The sequence below is a fragment of the Sarcophilus harrisii genome, chromosome 5, assembly GCF_902635505.1.
Source record: "Sarcophilus harrisii chromosome 5, mSarHar1.11, whole genome shotgun sequence".
NCBI classification, from domain to species: Eukaryota; Metazoa; Chordata; class Mammalia; order Dasyuromorphia; family Dasyuridae; genus Sarcophilus; species Sarcophilus harrisii.
The window spans coordinates 83,292,319-83,309,079 of record NC_045430.1 but is presented as its reverse complement, the minus strand read 5'-3'; the positions used below and the strand labels follow the sequence as shown (position 1 = coordinate 83,309,079).

General features: G+C 50.4%; 3 protein-coding genes across 9 annotated transcripts in view; 1 reads left to right on the top strand and 2 right to left on the bottom strand.

Moving 5' to 3' along the window:
- The first annotated feature begins 5,572 nt into the window (after positions 1 to 5,572).
- On the top strand, positions 5,573 to 12,065 carry SHMT2 (serine hydroxymethyltransferase 2). Its single transcript, XM_031941116.1, has 12 exons — positions 5,573 to 5,719; positions 6,748 to 6,945; positions 7,540 to 7,619; positions 7,932 to 8,132; positions 8,405 to 8,486; positions 8,645 to 8,767; positions 8,858 to 8,997; positions 9,580 to 9,745; positions 10,615 to 10,714; positions 10,853 to 11,008; positions 11,222 to 11,329; positions 11,548 to 12,065. The coding sequence occupies exons 1-12, from the start codon at positions 5,687 to 5,689 to the stop codon at positions 11,673 to 11,675; spliced, it is 1,515 nt and encodes a 504-aa protein (XP_031796976.1). The 5' UTR covers positions 5,573 to 5,686; the 3' UTR covers positions 11,676 to 12,065.
- On the bottom strand, positions 11,998 to 15,346 carry NDUFA4L2 (NDUFA4 mitochondrial complex associated like 2). Its single transcript, XM_031941121.1, has 4 exons — positions 15,129 to 15,346; positions 14,520 to 14,608; positions 13,422 to 13,482; positions 11,998 to 13,142 (listed from the first exon to the last, which is right to left on the bottom strand). Exons 1-4 carry the CDS (start codon positions 15,183 to 15,185, stop codon positions 13,086 to 13,088), a joined length of 264 nt encoding a protein of 87 aa, XP_031796981.1. The 5' UTR covers positions 15,186 to 15,346; the 3' UTR covers positions 11,998 to 13,085.
- Positions 15,320 to 16,761, bottom strand: part of STAC3 (SH3 and cysteine rich domain 3) — a 19,727-nt gene continuing 18,285 nt past the window's right edge. For all 7 annotated transcript variants that reach the window (XM_023505357.2, XM_031941117.1, XM_023505356.2 and 4 more), the window contains one exon: positions 15,320 to 15,399. The gene's annotated coding sequence lies outside the window, so the exon portion shown is untranslated. The remainder of the gene's footprint in view (positions 15,400 to 16,761) is intronic.

The window sequence follows — 16,761 nt, the reverse complement described above, 5'->3', positions numbered from 1 at the left end:
GAAAAGGGAAGTAAATAAAATCAAATCCAATATGAATCTGTGTGAACCCTTTCCAGAGGTGGCTGGATTTGAGGCAAAAGGTGATACCATGAGGATCACCTTGGCCACCTCCTTCTCCACTCTGGGAGCAACTGGAGAAACTGAAGTGGGGATGAAGGTGAAAAGAGGAGGAGACTGAAATCAATTTTGAGAGGGGCGGGACCCTGGAAAGAGAGGGCAGAGCTAGCTGCTCCTTGAGGAAAACGGAAGGATGTCTCTAAAATCAGTGAGAATACACAGTTCCTTAAAGGACACACCGCAGAGGGGAAATGCTGTCTATAGTAGGGAAAGGAGAAGAGACACGGGTATCAGCGAGACTAGGCATGAATGGGCCAAATGGGAACAAGAGGGAGAAAGCGGCTGGGTCTGGGAGGCAGAATGAGGACCTGGGTGATAAGGAAGAGGAGGGGGAAAATCTACTGGCTAAGACATACACGCGAGGGAGGGGGCAGCAGAGTGGGAAGGGAGGGGCTGGCAGGGTGTATGGCATCTGGAGCCATCGATCTTACTTTTACTTCCTTAATTTCATGGGCGCTGAGTTTGCAGACCGGCAGGATGGGAGACAGGAGGGAAGAAGAGGCTGTGGAGGAGATAGGGAAGAGATGGAGGTCCCCAAAGTGGAAGCGGGCAGATTGGGGGGGGGGGATGTCCAAATGCTTCAGATACTTTGTATGTACTGACTACATGCTGTCCCCACCCCATACTATGAGCCTCCTGGCCATCACCCCCAACTGCCAGCCCCCAACTCCAGACTTCTCCCTCCTTCTGTAGCTGTAGCTAATTTTATCTGCCTCTAACCCCTGCCCAGGCGTTAATTGGCAGCAGCTTCATTAACAGCTCTCCAATACACAAAGTCCCCTCTACCCTGGGGAACTCCAGCCAGAGGAGGCAGACAAGCTTAGACACTAAGTCCCCTCCTCTGCAGCCTTCAACACCTAGGGATAGGTGGAGCTGGTGTGAGGATGAAGAAGGGGTGTGTCTCCTAGATTAGGGAAGCTGGACCGAGTCATCAAAGTGGGATGGAGGGGGATGAGATTTAAAATAGGATTCTCACCTTGGTGAGCAAAGGACCTATTGCAGAAATTCACTCTGGGGAACAATATAAAGGAGATATGCAGACCTGAGTTCCCTAGCTGGAGAACTTTGAAAGTGAAGTGGAGGAGGAAGGAAAGGGGAGAAGAGTAAAGAAATCTGTTTCTCTAAGGGCAGGGACTTGGGTTGCAGTGGGAGGGAGAGACAGAGAGAGACTAAATCTGAGGATGATTATAAGGACTATTATTTTATCATCTTTTCTTGGAGATGTTAATACAGGTTGTTCTTGGGAACGTTGCTTATGGTTCTCAAAAGGCAGGGGCCATTTTATGTACTCAAGACCTGCCTGTACATTTTTGCCTTCTGAGGAGTCAACGTGAAGTGACTGAGGATTGTAGAGGGGGTAGAGGGAAGTGGCTTCCCCAATTGGTCCTACACAAGTGCCAAAGACTTAGTAAGTACCAATTATATGCTAAATGGTGGGCGTACCAAACTGAAAAATGACACAACCCCTGCCTTCAAGAACCGTACAGTCTAACTGGAAGAGACATACAAATATGTATACTACAAGTCATAAAGTGATAGGAGGAGCAAAGCAGAGCCAGACAAAGCTATGAGAAATCTGAAAAGGGAAGAATTACTTTCACCTGAGGGGGAAGAAGAGCAGCATCTGAGGCCTCTATCCCCAGTGACTCCTCCAAAAAAAAATTCCCATCAAAGCAGATTGTTCTATTCACTCCCTTTTTATATGCCCCATCATTGTCCTTTTATTATTGCTTTTCCATTTTCAGGCTACCTTTGATGGTCACAGGACCTTTGATGTCATAGAACTTCAGAGCTGGAAAAATCACAGAATTCTGGAGTGAAAGGGACCTCAGGGGTCATTTAGTCTACTTGGCTACCACAAGCATCAGCATTTCCTACAACATCCCTGAAAAGTGTTTCAGCCTTTGCTTGAACACCTTCAGTAATGGAGAGCCCAAGGCTTCATGAATAACCTATTCCACTGTCGGTTTGCTTCATAGATTATCATAGTCAAAAAGAATGGTGGGCATACAAAACTGAAAAAAATGGCACAGTCCCTGCTCTCAAGACACTTATAGTTTAACAGGAGGAGATACCAGATACATACAAATAAGTATGATACAAATCCCAAAGTGAAAGAAAAAGCAAAAAAGAGCCAAAAAAACCAAACCAAACCAAAACAAAACAGAACAAACAAACAATGACAGGACAAAAACATCTCTTCTGAACCTATCATTTTTTGAGTGAGGAAACAAAGTTCTAGAGAGAAATGAAGCCAGAAAGTTGCAGTGAAAAGAAAAGATCATTAAGTATTTATTAAACGCTTACTATAAGTCAAGTATTGTGTTAGGCCATGTGAGACAAAGACAAAAGTATGAATGCTTCCTGTTGTCTAGAAGCTAACAGTCTGGATGAGGGAGATAGCATGCACATATATTGATACATACAAGATATATGGCATTAGCAGATGAAGCATAAGGAAAAGTTTCATAGAGAAGATATATTTGAGTTGAAGCTTGAAGGAAATTAGGGATTTTGAAGGACAGATGTCAGGAGATAGAATAACCATTGTAAAAATACAGAGGTGGTAGATGGATCATCATGCAAGACTTCCAATTTGCCTGGACCGTAGTGTTTATGGCGATGAGTAATGTGTAATAAGATTGAAAAGGTAATTTGGAATCAGATTGTGAAGGCTTTAAATGTCAGTCAAACACATTAACACTTGCTCCTAAAGGTAATAGGGAGTCAATGCAGTTTTTTGAGTAGGGGGAGTATAGAATGAATTAGAATGGAACAGATTTGAGTCAAGGAGATAATTCAAAAGTATTACATTAGTCTAGGTAAGAAGGGATGAGGAGCTATGGAAAGGAAATGGCTGTGTGAGCAGGGAGGAGAGGAAAGATGTCAGAAATGTTATGGAAGTAGAAGTAACAAGAGCTGGCAATTAACTTGTGGGATGAGGAAGAGTGAGAAGTTTCAGGATGACACAAAAATCGTAAATCTCATTGACTGTAAAGATGGTGGAACCCTAGATAGGAAGCAGCATAGTTTAGAAAAGGAGTGGGTTTGGAGGAAAAGAGTTGTTTTTAAGATGTCAAATTCAAAGGCAATCCAATTTAAAATGTCCAATGGAAAACTGATGACACAGGACTTAAGATCAGGATGGCAAGTTTAGAATTGGAAGGGAACTTAAAGGCCACTTAGTTCAACCCCATCATTTTATTAATGAGGAGAGAGAAAGATGAAAGACTTTGAGAGTCACACAGTAAGGATCTAGAATGAGATTTGAACCCGGGTTTTTTATTTTTTATTTACTTCAAACCCAGTTCCCTATAGCTTTCACTATCACTTAGGGACTATGATTTCATGAATAAAGGGAATTCCCAATTCTTATCATACTGAAAACATAGATCTAGTGATGAGGTACTGAGTTGTGTGGGATAAAGAGAAACTAAAGAATGGATGCAGTTTTTTGCACTGCAAAAGGAGGGAGGGAGGCACTGATAGAGATCAGATTAGCTCCAAGGTCCAGTCCTCTGAGAAGGTCATCCACTCAGAAATCCAAGTTATGTCAAACCTCTGAGACTTGACCTCTGTAGAGGTCTCTGGAAGTCTCACTTTGCTACGCCCTGTCAGAAATCCCAGTCATGTCACTGAGATTAAATTTTCCTTATAAAATCTACTTATGGGCCATCCCATGACTCCTGCCCTCCTTTGGGTCAGCATGTCACTGGCACTCTGCCTTATGGTGTCTTTCCCTTTACCCCTCCTCAATGCTGCATGATATCTCCCAACTCCACTTCTCCTCCTTACAGCTAACTCTTTTAGGGTGCTAAGTCCCTTTCAGGATTTAGCCTGCCAGCTAAGGACATGCCCCAACCTCATGGGGTGCTCCTTTCTACTGGGTAACTGTGAGTTCCACTGAGGAACTTTTCTTGCACATGCTCTCCCACTCTATTCCATGCTTAGCATTGCCAGTATCTATTGCATCCTTTCATTTTGTCTGTAACCTCTTCTCTAAATAAATCTACCTTTTGCCAAAGAAAATGGCCAATGTGAATTTTTCACATGACCGACTTCAACTTTGGTTCCTGACATCTTCTGGTGTCTATATCATCCATGTCACTAGGAGTCATTGTATAGAGATCATAATTAAGCTAGAAGATGGTGAGAGGGAGAGAGAGAGAGAGGAGGAGAGGAGGGAGGAGAAAAAGGGGGAAATAGACATACAGAGAGAGACACACAGACATACAGATACAGAAAAAGAAAGATAGAGAGCAGATATGAATGATGATTCTGAAAAGGAGAAATCATACATATAGGAGGAAAAGCGAGGAAGGAGGGTGTCACAAAAACAGAAACAATGATCAGTGGTGTGAAATGTTTCTGAGAGGTCAAGAAGAATGAGAATTGAGAAGAGACCTTCAGATTGGACAATTAAGAACTCATTGTTATTGGCTAGGGCAGTTACAGTTGAGTAATGAGGTTGGAAATCAGATTAAAGTGAGTCAGAAGAAAGGAGATAAACAGAGGGTGTAAATAGCCTTTTCTTAGGGTTAAGCTGAGAAAAGGAGAAAAATTATAGGGCCATAGCTTGTAGGGATCGTGGCTTGTGGTAGAGGCTTGTGAAGATATTTTTTTATAGAAAGCAAGGAAAGAATCTGGGAGTTCCTATGGCTAAACAGAAGATAAGGGACGGAGGTGTGGAGGGAGAAAAAAGAAGGGCTTGATTGAATTTAGGATTCTGTGAAACGGAAGGCCCAAGTCTGAATCTTCTCTGTGGCCCAGCTGGATTTAGGGCTATAAGTAAGGAGTACATAGTCAGTCAGTCAACAAGCGATTATTAAATGCTTATTATGTGTTAAGATCTGGAAATGCAAAGGCGAAAACCTCCCTTCCTTTAAAGAGGTGGGGTGGGGGAGGGGAGATAAACCATGCAAACGACTATGGCCGACCAGATAGATGTCTCAGAAGGAAGAATTTAGTATGGTAAATTCTTCCTGAGGAGGAGACCCCAGTCCGTGCTCTTTCTTTCTTTCTTTTTTTGTTACAGCTTTTTATTGACAAAACATATGCATGGGTAACTTTACAGCATTGACAATTGCCAAACCTTTTGTTCCAATTTTCCCCTCCTTCCCCCCACCCCTTCCCCCAGATGGCAGGATGACCAGTAGATGTTAAATATGTTAAAGTATAAATTAAATACAATATAAGTATACATGTCCAAACCGTTATTTTGCTGCACAAAAAGAATCGGACTCTGAAATAGTGTACTATTAGCCTGAAGGAAATCAAAAGTGCAGGGGAACGGAAATAGAGGGAGGGGAATTCTGAGTAGTCACCCCCGCTCTTTCCCGCCACAACACTCCCCACCAGTTTAATTTAGGTTAGATACAAGAACGGAAGCCGCTTCAAAACTACAACTCCCAGAAGACTCCGTCAAAGTTCTCCTGCGCATGTGCCAGCCCCGCCTCGCCTTCTAGCCGGGAGGCAGTCTGTGTATGGCGCATGCGCTCCTGCGTCCCCCTCCTTCCGAGCTGCTGGGGGCCCGGGTTCTCTGCAGTACGGTCCGAGTCTCGGAACCGCGATGTTGCCTTTCCCTTTGCTTCGTGCATTCCGGGTAAGGCCGGGGGCGGCCGGGGGTTAGAGGCAGCTGGCGCAGCGCGCACTTCCCTCCCCTGGGTGGGCTCTCCGCAGGCCCGGAGTTTTTGCCCAGTTTGGGGCACGTGGCCCGCGGCCGGGGGCGGGGACCGCGGGGCAGAGGAGAGTGGGTGAGGGGAAGCCCGGGACGGGGAGCCCCGCGAGCGGGTGTCGCCCCCCCATCACGAGTGTGCCACGTGGGTCCTGCGCGGCACCCCTCCCCCCCCGCCCCCCCCGCCGACCCCGGCCGTGTGGCCTGCGGGGCGGAGGTCCCCGCTGTGAGAGAGCCCACCCGGTGGAGCAGAGCGACTTCCCGGGCTCCTCTCTCGCGGCCGGCGCAAGTTGGAGAGGAGAGGGCGCGCGGAGTTGCTCCTCCAGCCTTGGGAGGGATGGAGGCCCGCCTCCTTAACAGGTGTCTTGGAGTGGCTGGGATGGACGGCGATGGGAAGGGGGAGCGGGCGCCCGCTTCTGCCGGCCACGCTGTTCCGGACTCTGCCCCCGCGGCCTCCCTTCCCCCAGCCGCCCCCGTTTTGTTCTGGGAAGCGCGCGCCCCCCTCGGCCTCCGGGACGGCCTCTGCCAGCGGCAGAAGTCACAACCCGAACTCCGGGGCGCAGATGATGCAACGGCCCCTGCGCTTGCGTCAGGGGGGAAGGGGAGCGGGGGACGTGGCGCCGGGGGCGCGGGCCTGCGCGGGCCTGCGGGGGCCTGGCCGGGCGCCGCGCCCCCGTTGCACGGAATCCGCGCGGGGGCGGGCCTGGGGGAGGGCTCCGGCCCGGGCTTGGGACGGGAGGCTCCGAAGCTTTGCCCAGCGCGGGAGCTCTCCCCCTCCCGCCCCTGCTGTCCGACTGCACTGGAGCAGGTCACAGCTCCCCCCTGGACTCGCTTCTGAACCTTGGCCTCCGAGCTGGCCTCAGGAATGACCCCCGCTGAGGCGGCCCGAGCCAAGCCTGGGGGGCGGGGCGGAGGGCCCGGGGCCGGCACTGGGAGGGTATTTCTCTGCCCCGCAGCCCCTCCGGAGATGCAGCCCGCGCTTCCAGGTGGCTCTTCGGGCCCAGCATGGAGAGGCAGCCCAGGCCCAGGCTGGCGAGGCCGCCCGAGGCTGGACGGGCCAGGAGAGCCTGTCCGACAGTGACCCCGAGATGTGGGAGCTCCTGCAAAAGGAGAAGGACCGACAGTGCCGCGGCCTGGAGCTCATCGCCTCCGAGGTAGGAGCATCCCGGGCTGGGACGTAGGACCGCATCTCTGCGGGCCGGCTGCAAGGACTTGAATTAGAAAGCCAGCTTAGCATTATCTGTGGGGTATCCTGTCTTATCTTGTTCAATGTCTCTGAACTAGCTTTAGGATTTTTGAGTGCTAAAGAACATTTTGAACACTTTGAATACTTTGACCCTCTGCTCTAGAGGAAACAGCTCAGTTAATCCATTCATCCCTCCTATAATCTGGGCTTGGGTTGACACCCCTGCTCTCTGGAAAATCCACATAAAATGTGTTGGCTTTCCCTTTGTACCAGAGAAGTCTGAATTGTTATGGTATTAAAAGATAAAATATGTTGATACACTACATATTAGAGATCTACTTTGTGCATTTCCGAGTTTCTAAACTTTTCTGTGTCACATGCAGCTTCCACAGAACTCCCCAAATTCCCATTTATGTTCTTATGCCCATCAACATAGGGTTATTTTTCTCCTTGGTACAGAGCTGGCTTAGTGATGGGAAGGACCAGGCTGGCTTGGCATTATTTTAGGGAACTAGGACGAGGTGGGGTATTCCCTTATAACACCTTCTCCCCGTCTTTGTAGAACTTCTGTAGCCGAGCAGCCCTGGAGGCTTTGGGTTCCTGTCTGAACAACAAATATTCAGAGGGCTACCCTGGCAAGAGGTGAGGTGGGGGGTACCCGGGCCCGTAGGAGGCCAGAGCTGTGGCAGTGGGGGGAGGAGTGAACTTAGCCTTTCTTTCTCTTTCTCATTCCCTCCTTCCCTCTGTCTCTGTCTTTGTTTCTCTTTGTGTATGTCTCTTATCTCTGTTTCTTTCTCCAATCTCTCTGTCCCTCAGATAAGTTAGCTTTTTCTGCTTGTTGTTTCAGTTGGAATAGGTAAATTGAAAGGGATCTAACACCCTTCAGAAGTAGGCCATAAAACCCTGTTGTGTCCAGACTTAATCCTTTTGTTTCTTCCCCGTCCTCAATGACAGGTACTATGGTGGAGCAGAGATTGTTGATGAAATTGAACTCTTATGCCAGCGACGTGCCTTAGAGGCTTTTGACCTCGACCCTGACAGATGGGGAGTCAATGTCCAGCCATATTCAGGGTCTCCAGCCAATCTGGCTGCTTATACAGCTCTCCTGCAGCCCCATGACAGGATCATGGGATTGGATCTGCCTGACGGAGGCCAGTGAGTTTGAGGGGAGCAGGGAGGAAGCACCTAGGACAAGCGAGGGCCAAGGGCTCAGAAAGTGGATTCAAAATGTTCTAGGGGAGATTTGCTTAAGTGGGATTTTTCCAAGGTGGGGAGAAGGAATGGGAACCTGAGTTGAGGAAGAGATTTAGGACACAAGCAATGAAAGGAATCTGGGCCTCTGGGGATGGGGAAACCTGGGTTTTGTGTTTGGGTTTTTCCCCTGCTCTGAGATCTCTGTGGCTTGTCTCTCCCTCTTTTTTCCCCAGCCTTACTCATGGCTACATGACCAGTGCCAAGCGAATTTCTGCCACATCCATCTTCTTTGAGTCAATGCCATATAAACTGAATGTGAGTGATCAGGGTGAAAGAAAAGTGGGATCTTGGAAGGTGGATGGTGTAAAGACAGGAGAGGTTCCACCTCTGAAGCTCCGGGGGCTGAGAGGAGAGGGTTGTTCTTCTCTTCCCCATTCCCGGAGTCTCAGTTACCTGTTTGTCCATCTGTTCAGCCTTCTACTGGCCTCATTGACTATGACCAGTTGGCCATTACTGCCCGACTGTTCCGGCCACGTGTTATCATTGCGGGCACCAGTGCCTATGCTCGCCTTATTGATTACGCCCGAATGAAACAGGTGAGTCGCAGAGCTTGGGGTGAGTTGGGCTGAGTCTTTTGTGGAGGTAGTCGCCTTCCTCCGCCCCCTGAGCGCCTGTTCTTTCTCTAGGTGTGTGATGAGATCAAAGCCCATCTTCTGGCCGACATGGCACACATCAGTGGCCTGGTGGCCGCCAAGGTCGTTCCTTCGCCTTTTGACCACGCAGATATCGTCACAACCACCACCCACAAGACCTTGCGTGGGGCCAGGTCAGAGCTTGCCATTGGGCGTTCTTCAAACAGCAGTTTTCTTCCCTTCTCTGCATTTCTATTCAGACGGACACATGCACACTTGGGAATAAGGATGGGTCACAGGACTCCCTCAAAACCCTGTGATGAAACCATCTCACAGGAATTTTTAAAAGGATGGGAAAACAGCTGAGGATCCACTTGGGAACTGGGAATGGGCTGCCCAGAAGCTTCTTGTTTCTTCATCTCCCAGATACTCTCCTGGAGCCCTTTTGTCCTGAGTGTAAAACCTCAGAATAATGTCCTTTTCCTGGTTCCCTACTCTTTTTGTATAGCCAGTCACTGATCAGTAGCTGGACTTTACCAGATCTGTCTGCTGCCCTCTCAGTCCTAATCCCATTGTGTGTCTAATCTGCATAGAAATCCTGACCTCAGATAACCTTAGGAACCTCAGAATCAATGGAAAGCTGGACTCTTCCTGTGTTTTCCTTCCCTCCATTAAATTGCCAGCTACCTATTCCACTCAACTCTTTCATCTTCCCCACAATCCCAAATTCCACACAAGCCAGTCCCCTCACCTAATTTCCTCCTCTCTCCTCATAGGTCAGGACTCATTTTTTATCGTAAAGGGGTACAATCTGTGGACCCCAAAACTGGGCGAGAGATCCCCTACATGTTTGAGGACCGAATCAACTTTGCCGTGTTCCCCTCCCTGCAGGGTGGGCCCCACAACCATGCTATCGCAGCTGTAGCTGTGGCTCTCAAGCAGGTGATGGGGGTGGCCCTGATGGGAAGGGGCTGGTTGGAATGAATGAGCTACCTATTGTACCTTCTTGAAAGGACAGCCTGGATGCTGGTAGAGCTAGATTTATTGTACAGCAACAGGGCAAAGGGGGTGTTAGTGCTCGAGTCATATATTTTTCATCTCTTATTACTGCTAGAGTGACAGTGGAGGCAGAAGGAGAAATAAAGAGGTTGCATCTGTTGGGGGGTGGGGTGGAGAGGACTACAATATAAGAAGGCCTTCAAGATTAGGGGAAAGTCATTAATACACATTTCTTTTCATTAAGGAGTTCTTGCTGGGGGAGGGGGTGGAAGGAGAGCAGCAATATACAAGGATTGTGTCAGTATCTTTGTGAACTTAAGCAAGTTAATTTCCTCACCTGTAAAATTGGGGATGTTCTAGATCAGGGGTCCTCAAACCACGCCTGGCCCATGGGCCAGATTCAACAGCTGAGGAGGATTATCCCCCTCATCCAGGGCTATGAAGTTTATTTAAAGGCCCACAAACCAAAGTTTTTGTTTTTACTATAGTCCAGTCCTCCAACGGTCTGAGGGACAGTGAACTGGCCCCCTATTTAAAAAGTTTGAGGACCCCTGTTCTAGATCAAGGATTTTTAACCTTGTGTCCTAGACCCTTTTGGCAGACTGGTAAGGCCTGTGAACCCCTTCTCATAATAGAGGACTACAAAAGACACCATTTACCCTGAAATACAATTCAAATCTATTTAAAAAAATATTTTAGAACCTCAAATTAAGACCTTCTGGACTAGAAGACCCTTCTGTTTCCCAAAAATGGAATAGGTATGAGTACAATCTCTTGGGTGCTAATGCTGCTCTTCTCTGTGCCCTTTCTAGGTCAATACCCCCATGTTCAAGGAATACTCTAAGCAGGTCCTTCGGAATGCCCGAGCCATGGCTGATGCACTTCTCCAGAGGGGTTACTCCTTGGTGTCTGGTGAGGGGTCATGGGAGTCATTATTAATGTCCATTGGAGTGTTGCTCATTCTATATGAGAAAGATTGTTGGGGGTTCCTAGGAGGACATTAATGACATGCATCCCTTCTCCCCATCTTACCTAATTTCTCTCTTTCAGGCGGCACTGATAATCACTTAGTTCTCGTCGACCTTCGGCCCAAAGGGCTGGATGGAGCTAGGGCTGAGCGAGTGCTGGAACTCGTGTCCATCAGTACCAATAAGAATACCTGTCCAGGGGACCGCAGTGCCATCACCCCAGGGGGACTCAGACTTGGTATGTGGGGGGAGAAGGCAACAATGAGCTACTCTGAGGGGGCTCCTGCAAGGAGACCAGAGGAGATATTGCCCATCTTTCTGCCCTTCTCACTAGCATAGTGCCTCTAAAATGAGAAGAGGCCCTTCCCTTACCCATACAGTCAGGGGATAGTTATTTGTGATTAGGAACGGGACCTCCACTGCATCTCATTATTGCCTTTCTGCTAAACAGGATCCCCAGCCTTAACGTCTCGACACTTCCGAGAAGATGATTTCCGGCAAGTGGTGAACTTTATTGATGAGGGTGTTCACATTGGGCTAGATGTGAAGAGCAAGACAGGTGAGTGGTCAGAGTGAGGAACTGCCCACAGTCCATCCTGAAACTGATGTCTTTTCTCCTCCTACTTTTGTCACTCTGGGGGAGCTGCTCACCCAACAGTCTGTTGTTCTTCTGTCCCTTGGTCAAGTGTGTTTGGGAGAAGGGAATCAGGGAGTAGTCCTTCAGCTCATTCTCACTCCAACCTTTTCCTCCTCTCTACCGTCCCTCCCATTCTCCAGGGAAGCTCCAAGATTTCAAATCCTTTCTCCTGAATGATCCTGAAACAAAACAGCGCCTGGCCAGTCTCAAGCAACGGGTGGAAGATTTTGCCAGGACCTTTCCCATGCCTGGCTTTGAGGAGCGCTAATGGGTCGTGCCACCTCTCTGCTTCAAAGAACTGGATGATACTTAACCCTTCCTGCTAAGCAGATTTGGGGAGAGGAGGCACTTTCTTACTCCTCTTTTTCTCTGGGGGGAAAGGAGAGCTCTTGGTCCCGAACGAATAAGGACTATCTCCCAGCGTGCTAAGCTTGTAGCTGAGTTTTCTAATATTCTTTGGAAATTTGGCATAAAGTAGATGTGATGTATGCTATTGCTTCTCTCTTTCCCCTAATTTACATTAATTGAAAGCACCTTACTCTATAGTTCCTCTTTCTTTTCTATGGAGTTGGAAGGGGGCAGATGAGCCCTTTGGATGGGGAAAGGGACTCAGAGTTAGACCTTTTTTTTTTATCTAATAAAAATGCTGCAACTGTCATCTGTTTTTCAGTTGAGGGGGAGCAGGAAAAGACGGGGAACAGGATGACTCGTGTTCCTCCTCCTCCTCCCATTCTGTATTCCCTCCCTGGGGTCGTGGGGCCACGGGGCTTAGGCTGCCTCCCTCTGACTGATCAGTGCCGACACCAGACGTGATTAGCAGGCGCAGCAAATTCAATTTGTTAAATGAAATTGTATTTTGCCCACGGCTGCCTCTGCTTGATCCCCCGAGATTGGGGTTTGGGGGAGGGGAGGGGAGCGGGAGTGGAAGAGGAGGAGCCGCCGGAGCCGTCCCTGGGGCCTCCACTTGGGAGGCCTGAAGTGAGGGTGGGGCGGGAAGATGCTGGCAGAAGCTGTGGGGCTCTAGACCCGGGGCAAGACGGCAGGGACAGAGCGATTCTCGGCGCTCCTTGGCCAGCTCGGAGAGGGCAGGCGGGATGGCACGTACTGCCTGTCCTGCTGAGGGTGGGGCTGAAGCGGCGGCCGGGCCCGCCCCGTGGGCTCGTGCCCAGGGAAGCAGCAGAGCCAGCGCGGGCCTCTGGTGCACGTCTGACACGCAGGCTCCTGGCCCGGTGCCTCTCCCGAACCGCGCTCTGCCCTCGGGCCCAAGGCTGGGTGTATTTCGGTCTCTTGATCTCCGATTCCAGCCTCAGAAACCGCCTGGGGATTTGGACGGTGTCAGAGGTGCTTCCGCTGTTCGGGACATCGGGGGTGGGAAGGCCGGTCCCTCCAGAGCGTGGGAACCCAGGGCTGTAGCAGTCAGGAGCACTGCGAAGTGCTCCCGATTATCTGGAGGAGCCAGGCCCAGGCAGGAAGAAGCCAAACATTGAAGCCTCCCTCCCCTCCCCCCTGTTCTCAGACCTCGGACTTTCATGACGGTGTTTATTGGCATGGAGACTCAGTCTGCTGCCCCTCACCCCTCAGCCCAGCCCCACGCGGTCACCGACACTGGCCCTCAGCCCCACTGCGAGAACTCCCCCCCCCCAACACACACACATACACCCTCCTGGAGGCCCCCACTTCAGAAATCCGGCCGGTCCTTCTTCAGTTTCTTGTAATCCATGGAAACTGCGAGGAACTGCAGAGAGAAGCAGGGGGGCGGAAAGGACGTTTCTTCTGGGTGCCCTCCCCAATCTATCCCTCGGGTCTAACCCCCAGCTTTACGGGAAGGGGCCCTGGGACCCCAGCTGCAAGGGCAGGAGGAAGAAGGGACCCCAGAGTACGGGGGGTGCGACTTGTGAACGCCGAAACTTCCAGTCTGGAGCGTACGAAGTGTCCAGGGTGCTTTAGGGAGGCAGGAAAGGAGATTGGGGGCGAGGGGCAGGGCGCTCAGGAGGCTGGGGAGAGGTGGTGTTACCTTGTACTGGTCATTGGGGCTCAGGCGATTCCAAGGTTCTGGGTTATTTTTTCTGTCCCAGCTGAGGAAAGCGGGTCGGGGAAGAAGGGGCACGGTAAATAAATGGTCCCCTCTGCGGAAGTCCTGACTCCTTCCCACTCTTTTTGCCTCAGGGTCTCCCCCTTCCAGGGAATCGAGGGAGGGAGGGGCTGTCTTCCCTGACAAGAGACTGCTCTGCGGGGGTGGGAGGTTGGGGGGAGGAATACGACGTTAGAAGAAGCTGACGGGGCGGGCGACAGGCAGCTTGTCACCGCTGTCAGCGTGGGGCTCGTAGTTGACAGCTCAGCCCCCCGGCCGCCCCCTCCTCCTTCTAGCTCAGGGATACCTCTCCAAGCCCTTCACTTTCCGTGCTTCGCAAAACAGAGCACGGTTGGGACAGAGCGGGGTGGGGATAGGGGTCGGAAAGGCGGAGGGGGGAGGTAAGATTGCTGGAGAGAAGTGAGAGTGTGTCTGGGGAGGGGTAGTACTGTGGCCAAATTGGAGGTGGGATGGCGCGGGAGGATATTATGGGCACCGGGAAGATGATTTGTGAATTTAGGGGAAGCATAATGAGGACTTAAGGGGCAGCCTCGAAGGCTGTCTGGAGGGGATGTCTAGGGCTAAGGGTGCAGGGGGTAGGAAACGTGAGACTGCGAGTTGGGGCCGGAGTCAGGAAACGATCTGAATCTTCTCCCCCAGCTTGATTCTAGGAGTGAGGAAGGGTCCCATCCCCCGCGGCGGCAATTTAGCCGCCAGCCCTAACGCCGGGCCGCGGGCAGAGTGGCGTCGCCATAGCAACCGGGCAGGGAGCTCAGCGCGGTCACCCCGACCACCTGAGCTGGGCCCAAGGCTTAGGCTGGATGAAGCGGGCGGGGGACGGGAGCAGCCCGAGAAGGGTGGGTGGGTTGGAATATCCGAAGGCAGATCCAGCCCACGGGATCCCGCCGCCGTTGCTTCTCAGGTGGTGGTCCTCAATATTTCCATCAGCCCCAGCGATTTCTTTCCTTCTTTCGCCCTCATTTCCCACCCCAACCCCAAGCCTACTGGGTGGTGTCCCTGTTAGTTCCCTTAGGCCTTTACCTGACGTCGGGGCTCCGTAAGGCGAGTCTAAGCAGGTAAAGTGCAGCGCTGCCCATCCCCAGGCCAATGAAGCTGATTAGCGGGATAAGCTGGCGTGGGGAAATTGGAGGATGAAGGCTTTGCTGGAGCAGATGCTTAGAAGTCGACTATCTTCACCCCGAAGGAGAGTCGGGCTCCTTATTCCTGTCTCTGAGGTTCCCTCTACTTCTCCCCATACCTCCCTCCCCCCCAGCCAAACCCCGAAAGGGTTATTTCACAGAGAAGAATTAGTCCCGGCCGCCCCTGCCTTCTCATTCAGGGGCCGGGAGTTGGAGGGGGGGTTCCATTTTCAGATCCCGTCCCTAAATTTCTCGTTTCTGCACTCATGCTAACCCTCCAAGATCCTCCCAATGCACCCAGATCACTCCCCTTTCTAGTCAGCATAGGCCCCCTTTTCTGCAAACCCAGTTAGGCTATAGAGCAGGGGAGGAGGAAAGGGGGGGGCACAAAGATGGAAAAAACTAGGAAAGAGGAACGGGAGGACAGACCTTGGAGAATATTGAGATAGTGGGGTAGGGATGGAGAACTAGGAGAAAGGCAAAAGGGGGCCCATGGAGAGATGGGACTCACTCCGGGGTTTCTCTTGATTTGCCGGATGAAACGGTCCCAAAATTTGGTTCCTAACATGTTGCCTCTGTTTTCTCCCGTCGGTCCTCGTCTCCTGCTCCTTCTCTTCCTCCTCCTCCTCCAGTTCCCCTCTTTTCCTCCTCCGAGGTTACCACCTCTCTCCCACCCCGTTTGCCCAGGGCTCTGGGAGGGGTCAGCTCAGCCCAGCCCTGAGTTTGCCTCCACCTCTTCCATTTCGCCTCCTCTCTCTTCCTGCGGCGGAACTGGGAAAAGACTGGGAAAAGGGTTTCGGGGGTTGGCGTCGGGAATGGGAGGCTACCTCCCACACTTTCCACTACGGAATCCACCCCTGCCCAAGTCAGCCAGAGCCCAGGACGCTCACATCCTAAACAATGAATTCATGAACCTCCTCCCCCGATGTACACGCAGAGCGCCAAAGTATTTTTGAGAACTGGGACTTGGAAGAAGTTGGGCAGAGTGTGGAGAAGGAAAACCCTATTTTCGAGCCAGGAAAACCGAAGGAAAGAGATCGAATTGGGGCAGAGTAAAGGAATCGAGGATAGGATACATGGATTTTTGTCTCCCTGTCAGCTCCAGCTTTGGACCTTATTCAACTAGATCAGGGGTTGTTAACCTTTTTAAATATCATGAACTCCTTTGACAATCGATTTAAATCCATACCATCCCTTCTCAGAATAAGGTTATGGGGTTTTTTAAAATCCATAATTGAAGGAAATATAAAATCAGTTATCAGTTAAAGGTTAATGAAAATGAAGAATTGCATCTGAGGCAGCTAAGTGCTACAGTGGATAGAGCACTAGTCCTAAAGTCAGGAGGACCTGAGCTCAAATCTGGTTTCAGACCCTTAACACTTCCTAGCTGTGTGACACCCGGCAAGTCACTTAACCCTAATTGCCTCAGCAGAAAAAAAAAAGTCTCTCCATGCAAATATATGACTCCCTGAAATCTATCCAAGGACTTCTTGGGGATCAATGGACTCCCTGTTAAGAATCTCTTTGAGAGAGATGCCCTTTTGGACAGGCAGGAACCAAGAGTTGGTCCAAGATTGTTCATCATTGGAGCCCCCTCCCAAGGATAGTTGGCAGGGGTGTAGGTCCTGTGATAGTGACCAGAAGAGACTTAGGGAGTCTGGGGAATAGGGGAAGTAGAGGTGCCTGCAGCTTTGAAAGGTTTAGAGTTAAGGACTAGGGCCCTGTGATGGTTCCTATGCCTCTTCCACCACCATCCCGTTGCTCCTCTTCTTAGCTTCCATTGGATCAGATTTGGGATCAAAGCCAGAGACACAGGGATAGAAACCCACCACACCACACACACATGATAAACTAATTGCTCAGCAATCTCCTAAGAACTAGTCTGAATGGGCTGGGGCCAATTTAGGAGCTCTATTAGTGGAGATGGGGAAGCTTTTTTTTTTTTTCCTTAAGTTCCAAAGTATAAAAAAAATCTCTCCACCTGGTAAGACAGGATGCTTTCAGATGAAAGAAGTCCGATTCAGGAGGAACCCACATTCAAATTCTAGTTTTTGCTCATTGATCTGTAAATCCAGTTGAATTTATAGCTTTAGATTCAGTTTAGGCATTTCATGATCAGAAACAGCCCCTTCCTCAACATCAGG

Bases quoted from the DNA above. Each gene is read 5' to 3' on its own strand.
- NDUFA4L2 (XM_031941121.1), bottom strand. From the start codon at position 15,185: ATGTTAGGAACCAAATTTTGGGACCGTTTCATCCGGCAAATCAAGAGA. The intron at 14,609-15,128 runs GTGAGTCCCATC...TCCCCACGCCAG, and splicing joins AAATCAAGAGAAACCCCGGA to CTTATCCCGCTAATCAGCTT. The intron at 13,143-13,421 runs GTAACACCACCT...TTCTCTCTGCAG, and splicing joins GCCCCAATGACCAGTACAAG to TTCCTCGCAGTTTCCATGGA.
- SHMT2 (XM_031941116.1), top strand. From the start codon at position 5,687: ATGTTGCCTTTCCCTTTGCTTCGTGCATTCCGG. The intron at 11,009-11,221 runs GTATGTGGGGGG...TCTGCTAAACAG, and splicing joins CCCAGGGGGACTCAGACTTG to GATCCCCAGCCTTAACGTCT. The intron at 11,330-11,547 runs GTGAGTGGTCAG...CCCATTCTCCAG, and splicing joins AGATGTGAAGAGCAAGACAG to GGAAGCTCCAAGATTTCAAA.